Source organism: Sus scrofa, chromosome 5 (genome assembly GCF_000003025.6).
Source record: "Sus scrofa isolate TJ Tabasco breed Duroc chromosome 5, Sscrofa11.1, whole genome shotgun sequence".
NCBI lineage: Eukaryota > Metazoa > Chordata > Mammalia > Artiodactyla > Suidae > Sus > Sus scrofa.
Window position 1 is genome coordinate 61847457 of NC_010447.5, and position 24417 is coordinate 61871873.

The 24417-nt window shown below is 40.3% G+C and overlaps 1 protein-coding gene across 3 annotated transcripts; it reads left to right on the top strand.

Moving 5' to 3' along the window:
- On the top strand, positions 1586–22832 carry CLEC1A (C-type lectin domain family 1 member A). Of its 3 annotated transcripts, none has more exons than XR_002344110.1 (6): positions 1586–1919; positions 15170–15338; positions 17128–17375; positions 19855–20006; positions 20465–20583; positions 22469–22832. XR_002344110.1 is itself a non-coding variant. In XM_003126483.5 (6 exons), the coding sequence occupies exons 1-6, from the start codon at positions 1805–1807 to the stop codon at positions 22614–22616; spliced, it is 810 nt and encodes a 269-aa protein (XP_003126531.3). In that variant the 5' UTR covers positions 1591–1804; the 3' UTR covers positions 22617–22832. The 3 variants fall into 3 exon arrangements, 1 of the variants encoding a protein (XP_003126531.3); XR_002344111.1 differs by having other exon boundaries at positions 1587–1919; positions 15170–15268; XM_003126483.5 differs by having other exon boundaries at positions 1591–1919; positions 15170–15268; positions 17199–17375.

Here is a 24417-nt window from a genome sequence, read left to right on the forward strand (position 1 = left end):
TGGCATTCTCCCATCTCAGGGCTTTTGATTTTCCTGTTCCCTTTACCTGAAAAATTCCTTAACCCAGGTATCTGCAGGACCTACTCTTTTATCTCTTCCAAATTTCTGCACAAAGATCAATTTTTAATGAGGCTGACGTAATTAAAAATTACCAGTCCACCTTCCTGTACATTCTTACTCTCCTTCACCCTCTGCATACTTCCATAGCTCTTATCATATGTTCTACCTATTTGCTTATTTATTTTTCTTACATATCATTTGTCTTCCTCCATACAATGGAGGCTCTCAAAGTACAGAGAACTTTGTCTTACACTGATGTATCTCAGAATCTGAGAATAGGACCTGCAACAAAGGAGGTGTCACCACAATATCTTTGTCATGGTTGCAAAAAAATAAGCATTTTAAGGGCAAGTAGTAAACTTATTAATGTAGGTTATTTGGCAAAAATTATCAATGATATGCTTGAATGAAGTTTGATAAAGTATTCTGACTATTTCATTAGAATCATAATTATCAGCACCTCCTAAATGCTTTTTTCAGGCCCCAGCTCTTGTAATTTCTAATACTCTATCTGCTTGCTTCATTCTCTTACGTGACTTACTCACCTCTCTAAATTTTTTACCGCCTTCCCTCCTGTAACATTTTCTAATAGATCAATCCGCTGCAAATGACCAAATCGTTTTTTAATTTTTTTATTTTTACAAAGCATTATGAAAGAGAAAGATCTTATTCGGTTTGCTTTATTTGGAATAACCTGATGAACAATACACAGCTTGAGACATATTAAATTTATAACATATGCATCCTGACCCATACTTCCCAGGGCCTGGCTATGCCAGACCAAGCATCTTCCATTTGTGTTTAGTATGTTTGATTTAGTAGAGCTCTCTCTCAAAATATAGAAACACATTGGTAGAATAATGTAATTCTACTATACTGATGCAGAAAAAAATTGGGGGGGTATTATCTAAGCAATCTTCTTATTTTCTTCTCAGTTTAGGAAATTTAGACAAATAAATTGTTACCTGGCTTTCTAAAGTTATAAATAGTAATAATCCCAAAATTCCTGACTTCCAATAAAGTATGTGATTCTACATGACTATCGTGTACCAAATATACATAAAATGTTGAGTCCATGTACCGTAGAAAGAAAGATCCTTGAATTGACAATCAGAGAGCATTTTCCAGGCTCATTCTGTCCCTAACCAGCTATGCAACTTTAGAGCCATCACTTCTAAAGAGGAGATTGGAGCTGGGCTTCAGTCTCCCTTTTTGTAATATGAAAGAGCAGAATCGCTTAAATATTCCCCTCGAGGACTCTTCCAGGGGAGGTTAAACGTAATCTGAGTGACTGAGTGTGTGGTGGCTAAGGCATGAGGTCCCTCTGACTGATCATTGCTCTGCAGAGGCTGAAGGAACCTTCAGGTAACTGTAAGTTCTCTCTCTCTCGCTCTCTTTTTTTTTTTTTTTTTTTTTTCCCACTGTAGTTACACAGTGAGTACTAACGAATCAACAGAAGAGAACTGAAAAGGGCAATCCCTTCAGGAATTGTTCAGGGAGAGACCGCCCAAATAGAAAACACATGCTATTTCCCCTCCGCCTGACCAACTTGGCATTCGGAGTTCAAGTTCACAGGAGAGGGGGTGGGCCTCTCCTCTCCGGGACAGGAACTGGAGTCAGAGGCTTTCCCTGCAACGGGTTCAGAGAGAAGAGCAGTAGGAATGCCCTGCAGCGCCTGGGTTCCTGAACCGTCTCCCTTGGAAAAGTCCGACCTCCGCTCGCCCTCACCCCTGCAAGAATCCGGATGCAGACCAAGTTCAGCAGCACGCGGGACATGCTGGATGCCGATGGAGACACCACCATGAGCTTGCATCCTCGAACCTCTACCACAACCCAGCGGCCAGAGCCTGGCCACCCAGGTACCCTGTGTCCCACAGCTCCAACTGGCCAAACCCTTGAGAAATGCCTGAGAGGAACTACCTCTCCCGGGAGTATACAACGTGGAGGAGAGAGAGAAAATGCTTTTGCGGTTTATGATAATGTGTCACTGTGCACTTTCTATGACTTGTGTGCTACAGGCATGAACATGTGAAAAATTACATTAAGGATAGGCAGAGATGTTTTTCTAAGGTTCTATTGCTAGCAGAGCAGTTTGTTGTTGTAGGTGTGTCACTTTACCTAGTAGCTGTAGCATGCAGAGGTGGGACTGTAGGTACAAATACAGTAACATCCCTTCCCCTTCCTGCGTTCCCATGGAGGCCAGACCCGATGCTGTTTCATTTACAGCCTGTGATTGACCTGGAAATTTAGATTTAGAATTCTCTTTTTGCTACTTTTGAGCTCATGGTTTTATTTTATTTTATTAATTAATTAATTAATTTATTTATTTATTTATGTTTTTAGGGCTACACCAGCAGCATATGGAGGTTCCCAGGCTAGGGGTCTAATCGGAGCTGTAGCTGCTGGCCTTTGCCAGAGCCACAGCAACACAGGATCCAAGCCGCGTCTGCGACCTACACCACAGCTCAGGGCAATGCCAGATCCTCAACCCACTGAGCGAGGCCAGGGATCAAACCCGCAACCTCATGGTTCCTAGTGGGACTTGTTTCCACTGTGCCACGACGGGAACTCCGAGCTCATAGTTTTAGAGGGAGATTTCCAAGCAGACATACCAACCCTGATATTTTGTTATGGTAATTCTGCATCCTGATGTTGTGAGGGCTTGGGAGAGGGTTAACAGTGAGTGTTTGGTTTTACCATCTGTGAAATGAAAGGGAGTTAAATGCTTTCTAAGGTCCCCTAGCTCTGAAATTCTATGATTCAGTGACATAAAGAGTGGCCCCAGGGAGTTCCCACTGTGGCTGAGCGGTAAAGAACCCAACTAGTATCCATGAGGATGCGGGTTTGATTTCTGGCATTGCTCAGTGGGTCAAAGATCTGGCATTACCATGAGCTGTGGTGTAACTCGCAGATGTGGCTCAGATCCTGCATTGTTCTGGCTTTGATATAAGTGGGCAGCTAAAGCTCCCATTGGACCCCTAATCTGGGAACTTCCATATGCTGCAGGTGTGGCCCTAAAAAAGCAAAATAAATAAATAAATAAACAAATAAACAAACAAACAAAAACAAAAAAAGAGTGGCCCTAGATGCAATTACAATCTGTCTCATTTTGTTCTACTGACTCCTAGAATATTATTGAAATGATTGGATTCAATTATACAAGCATTTCACTTTAGTTACCTTTAGCTTCCACCTTATGCTTTTATTTCCAATAATTCACCTTCTGACATAGTAATTATATTATATATATATATATTTTATTATACATATATGTATTTTTCTTTCAGTCCCTAGAGGAGATAATTCACATACTTAGAGAAAGATTTTGTTTCCTAGGAAACTCCTCTAATCTAAGGCACAGATATGATTTGAGTTCTAGTGAAAAGACCCCAAACTCTTCTAGAGACAGGACAAGGTTGCACTACCAAGGGTATCACTTACAAACTGTGTGATATTGGACAAGCGTTACTGAAGCATCCTTGGGCCTCAGCTTCTTCCTTTGTAAAAGTTAATGATGGTAACCATGTATACAGGGCCCATCACATGCGCGATACTGTTGTGAGCACTTTATACATATGGATTCATAGTAACTTGAACTAATGTTAAATAGAAGTAACAACATCTCTGTTATAAGGTGGTTATAAGTACTAAGGTTGATAGCTAGGAAAGTCCTTGGTCAGTTGCAGGCATATAAAAAAATGTGAATTTCTTTTCAATACTCCATTCCTTGAAAATTCCCAAAGTGGTCTGTTTAAACTTTGCGTGGGTCTGCCTCAGAGATTGATTTGTGTAGTGTCTGTATCTGAATATGTCCTTCCTTGTTGACCATATCCAGATTTTCCCAGATTTTCTTCAGGGAAATCTGGGAGTTCCCTGGTGCTCAGTGCATTAAAAGACCTGGCATTGTTACTGCTGTGGCTCAGGTCACTGAGGTGGGGAACTTCTACATGTCACAGGTGCAGCCAAAAAATAAGTAAATAAAAAATAAAATAAAATCTGGAGTTCCCGTCGTTGCTCAGTGGTTAACGAATCCGACTAGGAACCATGAGGTTTCGGGTTCTATCCCTGGCCTTGCTCAGTGGGTTAAGGATCCAGCATTGCCGTGAGCTGTGGTGTAGGTTGCAGACACAGCTCGGATCCCACATTGCTTTGGCTCTGGCGTAGGCCGGAGGCTACAGCTCTGATTAGACCCCTAGCTTGGGAACCTCCATATGCTGTGGAAGTGGCCCTAGAAAAGGCAAAAGGACAAAAATTAATTAATTAATTAATTAATTTAATTAAATTAAATCGGGACACACACTTTTTTTTTTTTTTTTTTTTTTTTTTTACTGTTCTCCTTTCTCCTTTATCAAATACCCTTTAGGTTTTCTTCCTTTCCCTTACTAAACTTTTCCATTCATTTTCTATTAATTGAATTGCCCTCGACCTGAGACCCAATGATGCGGCAGCGTTCTAAGTTTTTATTTATTTATTTATTTTTACTAGACTATCTAGTAGTTTGTGAGGGGGTCTTGGGGATTTCCAGCCTCCTTGACATGAAGCATAGGAATGTCAGTTTCTGTAGCCACAGGATATGAGTAATAGGATACGGTATGGTTTCCTCCATCAAATCCTTGAAGAGTCAACGCTTAGGGCTGTGGTTTCAAGTGGCTTGTATACAACTTTGTTTTCACCTTTGACTAGAGCCAGGAACTCTCCACAGGACTTGGTGATCAGCATAATCAGGAACAGGGAGTACAAAGAAGTTCTGCTGAGGTTGGAGGGTGAAGGAGGAGGTTGAGCAGGATAAAACATCTGGCTGAAACATCTGGCAACCTTTTTTGTAAGAACAGTAGGAGTGGAGGTTCCAAAGAAGTGTCCTGGAGGAAAACATCTGAAAACGGTTATCTTATCCTAGATGTTTGATGTTTTATTTCCATCTTGTAATAATACAAATAGAGGAACGTCACTGTAGAAGTCACGGAGTTCCCGTTGTGGTGCAGCAGAAACGAATCTGACTAGTATCCATAAGGATGTGGGTTTGATCCCTGGCCTCACTCAGTGGGTCAGGGATCTGAATGCCAGGATCTGTGGTGCAGGTTGCAGATGAGGCTTGGATCCTGCATTGCAGTGACACAGGCTGGCAGTTGTGGCTCCCATTCTACCCCTAGCCTGGAAACTTCCATATGCTGAGGGCATGGCTGTAAAAAGCGAAAAAAAAAAAGTCAATTTATTAAAAAAAAAAGAGATCTGCTGTCATTTTGTGGCTAAGAATAACAGCAACAACTACTCTGAGAATTTGTCAGCAATGCAAAAGATTCATATTCAACTTAATATTGAATATTGTGGGACAGTTATAACTGGAAATTTTTCATGTTTTCTTTAGAATTAGTAAAAATAAGTTATACACCTTTACTTATTTCTAGAGTTCAGTTTTTCAGTTTTCAATCTTTGATATAAAATGTATGTTTGTATTTTAAAATGCCATCATGGAGGATAAGAAGTAAAAATGAAAGATAACACCTTCAGACCTTTCCCTAAACTTATGCTCTGGTCATGTTATGCCAGGTATGTTGCAAAGTACTAAGGATATAATGTCAAATATGACATGATCCCTGCTTGTGAGGAAACTTAAAATTTAATACGATTGTCCACTGAGCAATCAGTGGGATACAATGCCTGATGGGGCATGCTCTTGGTACAAAGGAGAGCTCAGTCACTTCTGTCTGGTAGGAGTAGAGGAGATCAGGAAAGATTTGAAAGCAGAAGTGACCATTGAGTTGAGTTTGACTTTGAGATGTTCCGCATGATACAGGAGGAAAAATGGGAGGCTTTGAGTGGTGGGCACCACGACAAGCAGGCAGACACACAAGAGGAGAGCCGTGGAGGTCTTATGTGACTGTTCTTTAGAGAATGTTAATAAATATGTTATAGTTGAGTTGTGGGGTTGGAGGAGTGAAGCTTGACAAGAGATAAGTCTGAAAAGTTACAGAGGGCCTATTATGTCATTTGGTGGTATTTTGATTCTATCCTGTCGGTGAAATGAGGTCACTGAGAATTTAAAGAGGGAATAACCTGATCTGTTTTGTGTTTTTAGAAGACAGCTTAGACTTCAATGAGATGGATGGATTAAAGGAGTAGCTGAATGAGCTAAGACCCAGACTTTACACTAGTCAGAGCATGACATTAGAAGAACCAGAACTGAAATGACATAGGGATGAGGAGGAGGAATCAGATAGGAACGCTATTGATGGGGGAGAGTTTAAAGAATTGGTGACTGGTTATGAGGTGAAAGACAAGGAAAGGAGAACATAGGTTGACTAGGTCCCATCTGATATTAAGCAGATGCTTAACGGAGAAAGAAATTCCTGGAGGAATAAGAAAGATGACGGGCTCAGTTTGAGTTTAAAATGTCCATAAGAGAAAGGACATGCAATTGGAGTTGCCCAAAGACACTTGAATGTACAGCATGTGGGTTTCAGGTGAGGATCCTGAGCTACATATACATCTGAGCCGTGTTGGCATTTAGGTAGGAATTAAACTTTCTAAGGGTGAGTGAGATGACGGAGGAAGACAATGTAAAATAAAAAGGCAAAGAATAAAAACCAAAAATAAACAAACAAACCACAAAAGAATGCCAAGGATACAATCTTAGATAATACCTCAGTGAAGGGCAGGCTAAGAAAGAGATTCCAATGGGAATATTCCAATAGGAATAATGAGTGGTAAAAAGTGACAGATGTGGACCCGCAGAGAGAAGCTTCTAGGAAGCCAAGAGACAATAACATCAAGGGAAATGGACAAGTCAAAGGTAATAAATAGTGAATTTTAAAAATAACCTTTAACACTGCAGAGAGGTCAAGAAAGAGGAAAAGTAAAAACAATATGCTATTTTAGCAATAAGAAGAAAAATATATTATTGGTATTTTTTCATAGGAGGGGTTTAATAGGATTAATAGGTAAGTAGCAAAATAAATAGTTTAAGTCGTTTTCTTTTTTTTCTGTTTTCTTTTTTGAGGCGCCTGGCTATAAAGAGAAAAGGTAAAGTGATGTGATATAGCTGAGGTGATGGGTCGTTGTGTGAGTGCTAAATTTTTTAAATTATATTTAAGGTATAGGAGATTCTAACTCAACTGTAGCTTGAAAAGTAGTGCACCTATGGCACTTCGCAGTAATACTATGCTGGCAGGAGAGAGAGGGAATGAAATAACTGATGGGCCAATTTCCCTCTGAAGACTAAATTTGTAATCCTATCAAAAAATATGAAAACATGAAGTTCCCGTTGTGGCTCAGTGGTTAACGAATCTGACTAGGAACCATGACGTTGCAGGTTTGATCCCTGGCCTTGCTTAGTGGATTAAGGATCCGGCATTGCCATGAGCTGTGGGGTAGGTCGCAGACGAAGCTTGGATCTGGCATTGCTGTGGCTCTGGTGTAGGCCGGCAGCTGTAGCTCCAGTTAGACCCCTAGCCTGGGAACCTCCATATGCCATTGGAGTGGCCCCAGAAAAGGAAAAAAATATATATATATTTATGAAAACCTATTTGCGTTTAAGGAAAGAATCCAAATAAACAAAAAACCCTTTAATGAAAATTCGAGTTCCACTTTTCCCTTACTCATATTAATTACAACATTCTCAAAAATTTTCCTAGACTTTTAGCTTCATTTCCTCAACCACAGTACAAACCCTCATTAAAGAATCGTGGCGTAAATCACATAATTGATTCAACAAATATTTAATTCATACCTACTAAGTATTAAGCATTAAGGTAGGCACTGGGGAGACTCTATTTTTTGGTGTTTGGGGAAGTAGTAATCTGAATCACTGATTAGAAGAATATATTATTCATATTAGGTAGTGCTATTGAGGAGGCCCCAGAAGCAAATGCAAATGAATAAGTTATGACCTTGTTTACTCATATGTGTATTTTTGAACCAGGTGACATTTGATTTAGTCTGTAAGTCTGAGTTCAAGCTTTCTAGGAAAAGCAAGACAGGCACAGAGTGACCTTCCACAGTGAGGACCACCTATGCAAAAATAAAAGCACAGAGATAAGAACTAGCATGGTGCAATGTACACATGGGTAAAAGAAGTTAGACAAGAGTACAGAGGAAAAGAGGAGGTGTTTTGTTTTTGAATTGGAATTTAAGTCAGGAGAAGATAATTTGGAGAATCATCAGCAGAGTCAAACAGGATGGCCAGGTAGACTGTTGGGCTGATAAATGAGCAGTCCTCAAAGAGAGGCATAGATGAGGGGTTTGGAGGCAGCTGAGGCTGAAAAATAGGATGGGATTCTACTATGGCAGTCCTCTTATAGCATGCTGAGGAGTATTTTTCCCTTAAGGGACGGATTAAATTGAATGAGTCACCTTGGTGGTAGGGTGGAGAATGTATGCTATAAGGTGGCCATTACTGAGCTATTTCACAGCCTAGACATGAAAGGCTGCCAGTGGTAAAATGCTGGCCTTTCTATAATTCCTTACAGGGCTGCTGTACAAAGGCACATATTAATGGGGGAATTGTTGAAAGGGTTGGAAAGTGATTTACAATGATCAGGTCTAGAATGAGAATACTTGAACAGCATTTCTGCTCCATCATTTCCTAGCTGTACAACCCTAAGAAAATTAAGCAGCTCCTGGGTATTACAGTTTTCTTATCCAAATAAAGGTTAAAAATGGCGCCCTCTTGAATAATTGTTGGAAGATTCAAGTGAAACACTACAACATATATAACACACTCAATAGGTATTATTATCAGTAGCTACATGCCCTTGATCAGGTAACTAATCTCTCTAGGACTCAGTTTCCTACCTGTTACAGTAGGAAACATCATTGTCTTTACCTCATTAGGTATTTGTAAGAAGAGAGGAGATAATCCATACATAGCATTTATCTCAGTAACTCAAGAAACGTTAGCAATTATCATTTAAAGTACTGTTATTTTTGAATGATGTTTCAAGGATGAAACTTCTTGATTGGATATAAATTTTGCTTCAAAGGAAAAAGATAATTGATTTCTGATTGCTGTGAATTGGAAACTCAATATTCTAGAAATAGTTTGTATGTTTTTAGAGGTGTGTTCTTTTGAAATTATAGGAGCCATGCTAGCTCTTATCTCTGTGCTTCTATCTTTCCATGTACAGTCCTCACTCTGGAAAGTTCACCCTGTGCCTGTCTTGCTCTTCCTAGAAAACCTGGATTTTAAAGGAGAATGAAAAAGCAAATATTTGAAATAGACTTATAAGAGAAAGGAGACGTGCATTTTCATAAACACTCTAAAATACTTCCAGCGCACAGAACCTTGAACCCTCTCCCATGAGGCTGACTATGTGCCACATCCAAGGATTAAGGAAGAAAAGAGAAGTAGCTAAAAAGACAATATTTAAAATTTTTAAATGTATGCAAAAGTCAGATATATACTCAGCAATGTCTCATGACTGAAAAATGTTCAAAGTGCAGGAATCTAAAGGATGTCACTTCTAAAATATCATTTATTTGCCACCCGTTAAGCTGCATGTTTCTGTGAATCTGGCTCACGGGGAAGTGTCCAAAGTGTGTTGCTAAACATGACAATTTAATCCAGGCTCTGCCACTAGTTTGCAACCTAGACTTGTGCAAATCATTTAAATTCCTTCTGTCTTTTCAAGCTTTTATGATCCTTTCTCTTTCAGAGGCCTATGAATAGCCTACATTTGATAATGTCTGTTTCATTCTTTATAAGACCCTGGGAATAGAGGTGTACAAAGTGTTCCCTCTGATGCCTGATGAAGGGGAGCTGGTCAAATATGACACCCCTCTTCATCTGCAAAGTTGCTTATAAACACAAAGGGATTTGTATTCAAAACTTGACCTTACCACTGTAGCCTTTTATAGTATAGTTACAGTAAGAGGATACAGGAAAGGGATGTTTTTTTTCTATATATATCTTATTATTTCTAGGGGTGTTTATATCATTCCTTGGCCTGTCCACACCTTTTTCCAAACATGCCTCAGGAGACAGCATAGGGGTTCTCTTCCAAAAAATAAAACCATGAGAAAGCCAAGCCAAACCGAAGCACCTTCCAAGCAGCATACTTTTCTTATTTTAGGGTGGGAGTGGGTCCCTAGAGAGAGAGCCTCGTTATGATCAGGGCACTTGGAATAAAACTCAGGAACATTAAATCCACAGTTAGAAAAAAAAAAACTTGGTGGAAAAATAGCATCAAAGAAAAGGAAAAAGTAAAACTTTCAACAGTGTAGTTTTTCCATCACGGAAGCCTGCTTTCCTAGGAAATGGTCCTACCTGCTGCAGAAACTCCCTAGGGTTGTGTTTCTCTGGACCTTTAGTTAAAATGGGAAGGGGCTGTGAATGTTGAAGGAGAGAGTAGAGTTGAAGTGAAAAAAATTTCCAGATGATCAGGGAAAGATAACTCCTTACAAGGGAACTTTTAAAACTTTGCTTCCTTAGCAGAAGTGATACTACACTTCTCTTTTCTCTTTCCTTTCCCTTTCTTTCCTTCTCTCTCTCTTTCTTTTCTTTCTCTTCTTTCTTTCTTTCTTTCTTTCTTTCTTTCTTTCTTTCTTTCTTTCTTTCTTTCTTTCTTTCTTTCCTTTTCTTTCTTTCTTTTTTAGGAAACTAAAAGACACAGCCAACTTGGTCAAGGTAATTGAGACGACGTGGATCTGAACTCATGCCTGTGGGGCTGCCATGTCTGTACTTCAACCCACAAAGCTCATGGGAAAGCTGAAGGACAGAATGTCAAAGGGATAGGAGAGAGGACTGGCCCAGATCCTAAGCAGGGCATGCCTAAAAGTCCCAATGGCCAGTGGTGACACTGGAAATCCCAGTAGTAGTAGGGCCTGAGGGTGAAAAGATCTGATTTCTACCTCCAGCTCTGCTGTCAGTTCAGCTGTAGGATCACAAGTCAAGGACGTCTCTGGGCCTGTTTCCCATCAACAGAATAGGAGCATTGGACAGGGTCACCATTGAGGACTTCCCACCCTGGGATAATAAGCTCTTCAGACCTGCTGCAGATCCAGAGGGAGGAAGCTGACCTGAGCAATGGGGCTCAATCATTTATGATTAGTGGGTGTGTGTGTGGGGGGGTACAATTCTCAGCTCTAATGTTTGGAGCAGGAGAAGGGAACTAGGGACCCTGACAGGATTGAAGTGGTCCCATACCATTGAGAGTCCTATAGGAATGGGGGAATCTTAACAGGGCTAGGAACCTAATTGGCTTAAAGACCTTTGCAAGACAAGGAGTCACTAATAAGATTAGGGACCCACACAGACTAAGGGATCCCTGGCATAATTGTGTGTGTGTGTGTGTGTGTGTGTGTGAGAGAGAGAGAGAGAGAGGGGGGAGAAAGAGGGAGAGAGAGGAATAGGCGAGGCATACTAACAAAATGGGGGAGGCAGGCTCTAGCAAGTCTGGGTCATCTTACAGTGTTGTGAGAATCATAGCAGGATTGGGGAGCCTGGCAAGATTGGGGAACCCTAGCAAACCAAGAACAGCATGATTGTGGAGCTCAGTAGGATTGGGGGTATCCTGAAAGGATGAAGAATGAAGGGGTCCTGGAAGGCCTGCAAGGTGCTGAGAGCTTTGAGAGCCATGGACAGAATTCTGGGCCTTGACAAGCTGGAGCATCCCTAGAAGTTCTGGGGATAATGACAGGATTGGAGGAGCCTCTGGCAGCCTAAGGAGGGGGTGGAGGGAGCACTGATAAAATGGGGGGTGCCAGCAGAGTTGAGGAATTCGGATGGAATCAGCGTTGCCCAAAACCTTCAAGCCCTGGAAGCTCGTCGCCCCTTCCGCCTCAAGGCCTAGACCTCCAGCGCTTTCAGACTCAGCAGCTCCAAATGCTCTCTCTGGCCCTGAGGACCCTAATTAAGGGGTGATAGGGCCTTGGTCCTGGCCTCCCCAGCTGCCCGCCCCTCAAAGCTCACTTGACAGCTGCCCCATCCACAGGAAGCCCTGGATCTATACTTCTTTTCTTATTCCATCCTAGAGGCAACCCTGGGGATGATCATGTGTTTATTCTTTGCATGGATACAATTATTAAATAATGTTCTAATCCCTAACGTCCATCCCCTCCTTTCACAGTAGAGACTTAAGAGCATTCTTGTTGATCCTTTGGGCAGAAAATCAACACCTCCTTTACCTCAAATATACAAGGAAAAGTGGGTTTCCAGAGGCACAAATAATTTAGTTGATTTTCCATAATTCTCCTTTACCTTCTTATTTCTAATTTTGGCCATAGAAATGTTAATTATAAAAGGGACAGTATTTGTAAAAATTTTATGCCTTTGATATGTATGTTAATAGAAATAGATTTGAGCAGAGGTAAACAGGCACATAACAGATATTTGTATATAAGAGACTCATTCCTTCAACTTTAATTGAACTATTTCAGTGGAAGTTCCTGGGGCTAGAACTTAGTGTTCTAGTGACTAAACAGACAGTAGTCTTTTCAAAGAAGGAGCTTATTTTCTTCTGGAGTAATACAGATGTAAATACCTCCCCCCCCCCAGAAAAAAGGTAAGTTATATATTTGATGGTAATAGTAGATAATGGGAAAAATAAAGCAAGCTACTGCAGTGGTAGGTCGACATATGCGCTTGCCTCTGGAATCTAGAAACATCTATCTCGTTAATTTTGGGGGGCATATAGAACTTTAAAAAGACACAGGGTTTGATGTTTCTCTTAAGCTATATTCTGCCCTCTGATCTTATTTTTTTATGTTCTGCTGATTTGAGATACTCTTAAGGACAGTGCTATGAGAAGCTAGCACTTTCTGGAAAAATTTAGACTAAACCAGATCAGCCAGCTCATTGAAGGAAATAGGAAAGAAAGAAAATCCCTGTTGTATCTGTATATGCTTCAGAATCTCACATTAAGCTGTTGTATAGAAACCAGTATTGCCAGGAGATGAATTAAGTTGAGACTGCCTTCTGCTGACAGAAGTATTACTGAAAAGTCAATAGATTTTTGGAGTTTCCATTGGAGCACAGCAGAAACGAATCCATGAGGAACCATGAGGTTGCAGGTTTGATCCCTGGCCTCCCTCAGTGGGTTAATGATCCAGCATTGCCATGAGCTGTAGTGTGGGTTGCAGATGCAGCTCGGCTCCTGCGTTGCTGTGGCTGTGGTGTAGGCCAGCAGCAACAGCTCCAATTAGACCCCTAGCCTGGGAACCTCCATATGCTGTGGGTGCAGCCTAAAAAGACAAAAAAAAAAAAAAAAAAAAAAAAAACAACAACAACAAAAAAACGGAAAGCTAGGTCACTGGAAGTAGGCTACCAGTAACATATCCGAGGATTGATCAGCACAAGGATACAGGCAGAACTAATGCAAAGGTACTAAGATTTGCTTGGATCTAGGGTAAACAGTGACTAGTGCATTTGAGTGAGAGAAGAATAATTCAGAAACAGATGAAAGCACTAGATAGGGTCCAGATGAAAAGATTCTCGTAGAATTTTATTCTAAGTGCACTAAAACTATTGCCAGTTTTTAAGTCATGAAGTAACATAATACAATTTCCACTTTAAAAATAAATCTGGGTCTTTAGGAAAAGTAATGCAGATCTTATTCTAAAAATAAGGATATGATTATAAAGAAAGTTCCCATTGTGGCTCCTTGGGTTAACAACCTGACATAGCCTCCATGAGGATGCAGGTTCCATCCCTGGCCTCACCAGTGGGTTAATGTTCTGACATTGCTTGCTGCAAGCTGTGGTGTAGGCTGCAGATGTGGCTCAGATCTGGCATTGCTGTAGCTGTAGGGTAGGCTGCAGCTGCAGCTCTGATTCAACCCCTGGCCCAGGAATTTCCATATGCGGCAGGTGCAGCCATTAAAAAAAAAAAAAAAAAAAAAAAAAAGGAAAAGAAAAAAGATCCACATTCTAAAATATATCAATGTCTGCATCCAGATTTTTATTTATTTTCCCTGTTAACTTGTAAGTCTCAAAGGATAGTGGTCATATTTTCTATTCCTATACTATCTCTACTAGTTATAATTCCCCACTTGGAACTAATGTTTAGCACAGATCTCTGTACCTGAAATATATCATGCAGAGAACTTTGCTAAAAAAGGAAATGAATGTATGTGCCTTTAATTTTTCTGCTTGAGAACTTGACTTAAATTCCCGATGAAGTGAAATTCACAGGTTGTGAAGAATTTGTTTCAGGGTTTTCCATCCCTCTGTTTTATTTTAACCACAAATCCCAGATACTACCTGACTGGGGGTCTTCCTTGTCAGGTATTTGTGGTCATTCAGATCCATAGCTGACCTCACTAGGTAATGGGTTTACTCTGGACTCAGAGGAGCCTTTGCAATCTGCACAAAGGCAAGGGCAAGGGAAGGATGCTGGCAGCAGGTGATCACTTGGATCACTTAGAAGATCATTTAGATCCATCCTTGGGAAATAGATAACCATATTTATTTTTTAGTCTGTATTTATAATCTATTTTTGGAGCTAGAGATCAAAAGAATGAGCAGACAAAATCCCTATAAAAGTGAATCTTCCTATAAAGAAATTCCCCAAAGAAACAGTAAAACAATCATTTGCCATTACTGATATGTAGTTTGCATACCAGTTTATTAGATATAATTATAGATAGAGAAATGATAGATATAGATATTGTAGATAGAGATTGATTATAGATACAGATATTATTATAGCTATTATAGATAGGGTATATTAGAAGAATCATTTGGGGAACTCGGGAGGGGGTGTTTTGCAGTAACAACGAATTAATTCCACTTGTTCTCTGATCATGTGAAAAATTGTTCTTTGTTAAGCCATTTTTTTGAGAGTCTTTCACAACTCTAATTTTGACAAAAAGAAGGTTATACACACAGCCTTATAGAGATAGTGTACAAAACTTGAATCAGTGCAACGTAGGACTGGGTGGATGGGGAGGGGAGGGGAGGGTAGGGCTTGTGAAAGAATCTAGCTGTGATAAGTGAGGCTTGGCATGGAGCCCTGTGGCCACGTTTCCAGGACAGAGGGAGTGTTATCCAGTTCATGAATACTGTTGTCCGGCAAATTCTGTGTCTTCCCAGAACCAGCTCCTCTCACTCACATGCTGCTGACATGGATCCAAGAGGAAGACAAAGTGAAACCCTGTCTTTTGTCTTGTGCCTGCAGAGCACCGGCCTCCCTCTTCTGCTTGGCGTCCCGTGGCCCTGACCCTGCTGACTCTGTGTTTGGTGCTGCTGATTGGCCTGGCAGCTCTGGGGCTTGTGTGTAAGTCTGCGCCTTGACTTGGGAGCGGCTCCTGGTGTAACCGAAACGAAGCCTCTGTACACTGGCATCAGTTAAGTCTCGGAGACAGAGTTTGGGGTGATGCAGAAAGAACAGCTTTATGGCTTTGCCAGGCAAAGGAAGCCACAGCAGGCTTACACCCTCAAAACTGTGTCCTGCCTGGAGAGCAGGGGGTTTTATAGGGTTAGCTTGAAATAAACAGGGCTTTGATAAGGATTAGGGTGCCTGCAGTTTTCTCCCTCCATAGATCATTTCATTGTCATCAAGGCTGGCGTCAGGGGATCTGGTGCCAGTTTCTGGTGGTCTTTGGGGTTATCGCACCTTGACCTTCTCTCTGCAGGGAAGATTGCTCAGAACAGGAAGAGGGTATTAGGGAGTGTCTCAGAGGAAACGAAAACACCAGGTTCGATGTAACTCTAACAAGAAAGTAACCATTAGTAACCAGTTAGCGGGCCAAGGCAGGACCTAATGGAGACAGCTGAGACTGAGGGGTGGCCCGGGAGGCTAAAGGAAAAGCCTTTTACTTCAAAACAGAAGAACTCAGGGGTTTGTACACAGTTTCACTGGTTGCAAGATTTGTCTAGGATGAGAAATATTTGTTATGAATTTTCTTTCTTTTTTTTTTTTACTTTAATTCTGGAGCCTCTGAAGAAGTCAATACGCCTTATTCTAATGCAATTCAGTAAATGATGAATATAATGGAAGAAGCACAAAAATACACCAATCACTTACCAGCTAGACTTTTACATTCTATTTGAAAGGTTTTTGCCGGTTGGTTGATAGGACAATATTTAACGTCAGCAATTTTTAATGAATGTATACCTCAGCCCTCTTCCATTCACAAAAGAGTGCAGCGGCAGCGGTTTTTGCTTTTAGCATTCGGAGCTCAGTGGGCTAAGCAGAGAGAAATATTTTTTTATATCCCGCCCCCTCCATGTAAAGAGAAGAGACCAGGACTTTAATCATGATTACATTTTTCAAAAAGTGCAGGAAGTTATAGAATCATTTTGCAAAGACTTGTGAAAATCAAATAAGGAAGAATTCACATATGAAAGTCTTTAAATTTCAAGCTAGTTAAGGACAAAGTAAAAAAAGGAAGTGGGTGAATTTGTTTCATCAGATGGAGACCCTACAGCAATATTTCCTGAACAGGTGAAAACATGGTTCAAGGTAAAAGATCACATAGAAAAGCAAGTTTTAAAGTAAAAGTTTTTTTTAATAGAAAATTTTAGAACTTGTTTGTAACCTTAAATTTTGAAATTAAAAAATATGTATTTCTTAGTGTTTCTATCCTGATCCCCCAATTTTTACTTCATTTTGATGTAAGTATTGTTTTGCAAACACCATTCTTTTTAGTGGTATAAAGTAATTCCCATGATTCATGAAGGATTTTTCTACTTAAATTTAGAAACCTGGAGTTTAAAGCTAAGTGTTGAAATTTTCTACCCAAGTGATATTAAGAAAGTCACTTGTTCTCACTGAGCCCAATTGCAAAGCTATAAAAATACAGAAATAATAATATGACTATTTCAGCGACTGAATGGGATAATAATGCATGGTGCATTGTCACTACTCAATATAATCATCAGCGGATACTTGAATTTATTTATAAGTTTAGGTTGAGTAATGGTAAAAGACTTATTGAGCAGTAAATAAGGTTAAGGAATTTATCCCTGAAGTTAGAAGCTGTTATGATTCCACGCTTTCAGGTAAGGAAGCAGAGAAAATAATTTGCCCAAGGCAATACAATTTATTGTGTACTACAGTCCAGCCTTGAATATAAGCAATACGAGATCTCAGGATCTGGGATCTTAAACACCATCCTGTTTTGTCTTCCCTAGGTATAGAAAATAGAAATAGAAATACAAGTGAAGAAATAAGCTGTCCAGTCTGACTTGGTAACTTGGGTTAGTTTTTCAGTTCTACCAGCTCTCCAACACTCAGCAAGACAGCATTTCTCAAAAGGAAGAAAGGTTGGGGAATCTCTCCCAACAGCTGCAATCTCTCCAAACCCAGAACAGGAAGCTTGCGGAAACTCTCCACCATGTGGCTGAAAAACTCTGTCGTGAGCTCTATAACAAAACTGGAGGTGAGTCCTGACTGCTGCGCTCCCCTCTTCCCTCAGGTATCTGTGTCCCCATAGGGCTGATTCTCCCATCAGTGTGCCTGGGAACCATGTAGGATTTAACAAGTTGTCTGGAAAACTTAATAAAGAGTTTGGACCTCCAGATCGTCTTCCATTATGGAGATCCTATAGTCCAGCTGTCTGTGTTACAGTATGTGAAGGAATTCACCAAATTCATGCATTTTAATATGCACACTGAGATACGTAGAATGACTGGCCAACAAGGACCTGCTGAATAGCACAGGGAACTCTACCCAATATTCTGTGATAATCTATGTGCCAAAAGAACCTGTAATAGAATGGATGTGCATACCTGTATAACTGAATCTCTTTGCTGTACAGCCGAAATTATCACAACATTGTCAATCAACCATACTTCAATAAAACTTTAAAAAAATCAGATGTTTTAAATAGAATTAACTTCGAATAACCAAAACAACACTACAAGTAAATAAAATACAGTTATTTCTCAATTTATCTTGGCACATAAATATTTAAGAGTAGTATACATCTCATAATGCATTTACAGTTCCTTCTCCATTAAGAAGTTAATGAACACTTAACTGTAGTTCTCGAATTTGAAGAATCATACAGAAATAGGGTTAAAAAGACAGATAAATAGAATCAAATTCTAATTATTTTAATGTAGTATGACTGGTCTGGGTACCAAAAATCTGCATTTTTATTAGGACCACTTACCATGACAACACTAATGTTGAATGAACTGAGTTTTGGTCAACCCTACTGAACGAACCTAGATGCCTCATGTCAGGCCCGTGCCTTCTTTTTCTTCTCTCCTTTTTGGCTTTCACAATATCCAACTCTGTTCAAGTCGGTCTCCTTTGCTGTTCTAATTATGCATGCTTAGGAAGCAACATACATTTCCAAGTTCCTGCTTTTCATTTTCCTTTCAGAGATTCAACAATAGAATGAAGCCTATGAGTCTTCCATCTACATACTGGTTCCCACACTAACCAGACAAATAAAGAGTTGAAGATAACTCCAGAATTCTGGGGGAAAACAACTAGGAAAATAGAGATGTGATCAGGGGAAATGGGACAGAAGTCTGTGGTTGTGAGGAGGAAGGCTAGGAATTAAGAATGCTGTTTTGAGCATGTTGAATTTAAACTATAACTTAGATATCCAGGCAGAGATATGAGTAGGCAGTTTGAGATAGAAGAACTAAGTTCTGGGCCAGAGATATAGCCTGACTTACAGATCTCCCAAATTATTTCTTTAAAACCTCATTTTACCTTATGCAATAATTTCAAATAGAAAAATACAAACAATAATGTAGTATCCATTTGTGTATTGACCACTCAGATTTTAACATGTTACCATTTTGACACTGGATGGCTTTTATTTTAAAATTTTATATCTTTATCTTTTATGAACACACCCATGACATACGGAAGTTCCTCAGTCAGGAATTGAATCCAAGCCACCGCTGCGATCTATGCCTGCAGCTATGGCAATGCTGGATCCTTTAACCCACTGCACCAGGCTGGGGATCGAACCCATGCCTCTGCATTGGCTCAAGCCACTGCAGTCGGATTCTTAACTCACTGCGCCACATCAGGAACTCCTGGATTGCTTTTAAAAGGCATTTTTATGGAATGATTGAATTCCGATCCCACTGTATACCCACAAGGGACTTGATTACAGGTGTTCAGCAATCAAAGGCCCAAGGCCATGTACCCACATAGGTGTTAAACCATGGATCTCACAGCCTAGTTCCTATCTTTACAGCCACTACCCACATAGTGCATCGCACCCTTGACCTGTGCACCTATTTCTCTGACTTCAGTGCCCATCTTAATTTCCAATATATGAAGATTTACCATTCTAATCCTAGCGTGGCTTAGTATTTACGGGAGTTTTTTTCTAATATTTTATTCACTTATATTTTGAATGAGAAAATAGTCCACATTCTATTGATATATATTTCATTAAAAATCTTTTTATTACTATTTAAGAGGATTTTGAAGAAAAAAATGATAGAAACTTCAAGTGCTCCTCAGAGTCCAGAGTGCTCACCATTTATACCATGGAAGTCCTCTTCAGTTGCTTCTCAAAATGCAATGCATATTGAGTTTCTAACAGATGAAAAGTTCATTATGAAAATGAATATCCTCTCTGTATGCTGAGAATTGCATAGGGCAAGAAAGGTTTGATGCTCCAATCACTCCTAGATTCTGCTATCCATGAAAGCAGGTAGTTCCTGTTTTAACTTCCACTGTATACTCAGTACCAATTATAATTCCTGTCGTATAATGAATGGATATTCAGTAAATGTTTGCAATTATCATTGCCTGGGCAATTAAATATCCGAGAGAAAGGGAATCAATTATGTCTTAGGTCATCAAATACTGTATTATTTCAAGAGAAGAAAGACAGCAGACCTGGGTATAAAGCAACTTATTAAATTTGATTTCTTTTCAAGAGCACAGATGCAGCCCTTGTCCAGAAAAATGGAAGTGGCATGGGGACAAATGCTACCAATTCTATAAAGAAAGCAAGAGTTGGCAGGGCTGTGAATATTTCTGCATTGCCGAGAACTCAACCATGCTGAAGATAAACACACAAGAAGTTCTGGTAAGGTCCTGAGGCTTGGTCAGTGTTTGAAGTACCCTCAGAAAGAAATATTTAAGATTCTAAGGAGTCAAGATCTACAGATTCACCCATGGCCCAGAATCACTCCGCATCTCTGCCTCCCATATGTTTTATATCAATCTTGTTTAATCCAACATTTAACCCTGTGACTTGAAAATAAGGGGTCATTTATAAATCTTGATTGATGTGACTCTCAGTTTCAGAGCATCAGAATGTAGTCCATGCTTATTAAGACAAAATAATTATTTACCTTGGGCAAATTAACTGGCCTCAGCACAGATGCTTTTTTTTTCTCTCTCTCAAGTGGACGATCATCTATAAGGGCAGGCAGGTCTCATGTGTTGCTCTGGTATTAAAAGTGCTGGCCAGCCCTACACATCTCTGTACGTACATGTTATAATACCTCTAAAGCTAAAGGTTTTCTTGTGTGCTTTTCACAGGAGTTTGCCATGCCTCAGAGCTACTCTGAGTTTTTCTACTCTTATTGGACAGGGCTATCCCGCAGTAGCAGCAGCAAAGCTTGGCTGTGGATGGATGGAGCCCCTTACTCCTCTGAACTGTAAGCCTTCAGCGTGTTTCATGGGAAAAGCTTTGAATAGAGAGGTTTTGCTTGAGTAACAAGAGTTCAACAGTTTGGCTCAATGAGCATTAATGGAACATCTCTATGCTTGGAGGACACCATCCAAAGATCTATTTTTAAAAAAGCATAATACTTACCCTCAGAATGGCTTGTAAATCACTGAGAAAGAGAGAGGGAGGTGTTTGTTATGGATGAATAAACCAAAGTCCAGGTTGTACTGGTGACCTCCTTGAGGTCACACAACTTGACAACTGGTCAGTATCCAGAAAGAGTATAAGACTTTGATTTCTTGGCTTTCTGGGCAGTGACGTGGGGAACACATGTTTAAAAATACAGTCTGTGAGGCGTTCCTGTCATGGCGCAGTGGAAACGAATCTGCCTAGGAACCATGAGGTTGCAGGTTCCATCCCTGGCCCCGCTCAGCGGGTTAAGGATCCAGCATTGCAGTGAGCTGTGGTGTAGGTCGCAGACGCAGCTCGGATCTAGTGTTGCTGGTGGCTCTGGCATAGGCTAGGCCCCTAGCCTGGGAACCTCCATATGCCTCAGGTACGGCCCTAAAAAGGGCAAAAAAATAAAATAAAATAAAACAAAAAATAAAAACACAATCTCTGAGAATAGGTTTACTGACAATATAAACAGTAATATTTTTAAAAATTAGTTTTACTTATGCGAGCGTTTAGGTAGGAAAGCGCATGGTGTCCTTTGAAATTGGTAAATGTAATATCTATATCAAACTGTATACAATTTATTTATTTATTTATTTATTTGTCCTTTTTTTCCTTTTCTAGGGCCACTCCGAGGCATATGGAGGTTCCCAGGCTAGGGGTCGAATCGGAGCTATAGCCACCAGCCTACACCAGAGCCACAGCAATGTGGGATCCGAGCCGAGTCTGCAACCTACACCACAGTACATGGCAACGCCGAATCCTTAACTCACTGAGCAAGGCCAGGGACCGAACCTGCAACCTCATGGTTCCCAGTCAGATTCGTTAACCACTGCGCCACAACAGGAACTCCTCAAACTGTATACAATTTAAAGCCATGTTTGAACAGACACCTTTCTATATACCCATATAGGATTTATTTTACCAGAAGATAGTACATAGTCAACATAATTATTTTTATTTTATAATTAAATAACCGAGTTACAGAGAAGGTAGATGATGGCAGTAAAATCATATGATAAGTTGGATTATAAAGTGTGTTTTATTAAAAAGTTCTTTTTGTCTTTTTAGGGCCGCACATGAGGCATATGAAGGTTCCTAGGCTCGGTGTCAAATTGGAGCGGCAGCTGCCAGCCAATGCCACAGCCACAGCAATTCAGGATCTGAGCTGTGTCTAAGACCTACACCACAGCTCACCAGCAATGCCAGATCCTTAACTCAATGAACAAGGCCAGGGATCAAACCCACATTCTTATGGATACTAGTCAGATTTGTAACCTGCTGAGCCACAATGGGAACTCCATAAAGTGTACTTTAATTTTAGTTAGAAAGTTTTTTTGGAGTTCCCTTGTGGTTCTGTGGGTTAAGGATTAGGTGTTGTCACTTCTGTGGCTCTTGTTATAGCTGTGGCGCAGGTTCAATCCCTAGTCCAGGAACTTCTGCGTGCCACAGGTGCAGACAAAAAAAATGAAAGAGTTTTTGTTGTTTTGGAGTGACCTGCAACTTCTAAGAATGCATACGGCAATTGAAGACTTAAGAGGAAAGAGGCTGGTGGCCCCATCTTTCCAGTAAACTCATTCTGGGTGTCGATTCTATAACTTTGTCAAGCTAAGGACACGCTCTATGTATTATCTGGATACTTAGAATTTCACTTTAGACATAGACTATAATAAAATTTACTTTTTTTTCCATTTTTTGAGGTTTGAGATTATAATAGACATCACCAGCCTAAGAAACAGGGACTGCGTGACCATCCTCAATGGAAAGGCTTTCTCCAAAGACTGCAGGGAGTTGAGGCGGTGTGCATGCGAAAGAACAGCGGCTGCAGTGAAGCTGCAGAGGCTCTAGGAGCCTCTCTGAGCTGGGACGTGGGGCGGATGATTCCCCAGCAACAGCCACAACTGCAAGCTCCCTTCAGAGAAACTGAAGATTTTGTTTTGCGGAACAAAAGTCCATCGCTTTGGGTGCACCTGGTGATCTCAGTTCTTATTTTCTTCCATTGAATCCCTGTTTATACCTTCCAGGTACTGACTATTTAATAATAATAAATGTAACTAATGTGAAGTGTTTGTGATTTTAGAATGGACTTGCGATTTCAGGGGGAGGAAATTCAGTGTAAAGGTGCTCCTCAAAATATGATAGCCATCAGTGTTTTGGTTGTGGGTGTCTAATTATTGAGAATTTGTAGGGACTCTACAAGAGTACTGATTATTTCATTATTTGAGGAAAATAGCAGGTGCCAGAGAGGCATGCTGTTTTCAAGGGGATGGTTTTAGCATTTTAAATTTTAAATCTCGGGAGGCATGCTGTCATCAATACACGACTGAAGATGAGTTACCCGAATGAAGGGTGAGTTATCCAGTCAGGTCATGGCAAGTGAAAGAGACTGTGACATCTGCATACACAGCTGCTTCTTATGTAAATGCTCTTTCTCTGGAGGACACACACACAAACAACACCATCATAGTCACTGACCTTGTGGGCTTATAGATAAATCACTTGTGGGGGCTTAACACAAGAAAGGATAAGCTCTTATAATTCTTTTTTTTTTTTCTCGTCTCTTGTCTTTTTAGGGCCACACCTGTTGCATATGGAGGTTCCCAGGCTAGGGGTTGAGTTGGAGCTGTAGCTTCTGGCCTACACCACAGCCACAGCAACGTCAGATCCAAGCCATGTCTTCGACCTACACCACAGCTCATGGCAACGCCGGATCCTTAACCCACTGAGTGGGGCCCGGGATCAAGCCCGAATCCTCATGGATACTAGTTGGGTTTGTTAACCACTGAGCCATGACGGGAACTCCTCTTATAATTCTTTATTTCTCAAAAGTGAAAACTGGGATGCTTCAGTTTTATTTTCGGTAAACATCTATCGATGATGAAATGATGTTAAATTAGCAAATACATGATAAAGAGGAGATGTTTGCTTATAGTCTTAAGACTATCACTTATCAATCCCTATTTGTAGATTTCTTTAGAATTTTCACTTCAGGAGTTCCTGTTGTGGCTCAGCAGGTTAAAAACCCATGTCTGTGAGGATGCAAGTTTGATCCCTGGCCTTGCTTAGTGAGTTAAGGATCCAGTGTTGCAGCAAGCTGTGGAGTAGGTCACAGATGTGATTCAGACCTGGTGTTCCTGTGGCTGTGGCATAGGCCAAGTAGCTGCAGCTCCAATTTGACCCCTGGCCCCAGGAACTTCCATATGCCTTAAGTGCGGCCCTGAAAAGAAAAGGAAAAAACAACAACAAAAAAAAGAATTTTCTCTTCAATATTCTGCTGATTAGTTAGGAAATTTATTCAGTGTTGAACAAATTTTGCTCTGATTTATTGTGTTGTGCAAATAGAACTGCATTTGTAGCCATAAAATGAGAATTTGAGATCCCTTATTCTAATTTATTATCAGGCAAATACCTTTACTTCATAAAAATTATTTCATTAACTATAAAGTGGACTTATTTACAATGTTCTCATGGTGATACTGTTAACTGAAATGAGGTCCATGTGGAATTAGTTTCATAATCTACACTGCAAATCTATATTGAAATATAAAATGTAAGGGATACTAAAAATATGTTAAAAAAGCAGAGAAGAAGATTAGGGGTTTTTTTGCTTTTTTTTTTTTTTAAATGGGGAGCAAAACGAGCATACGCA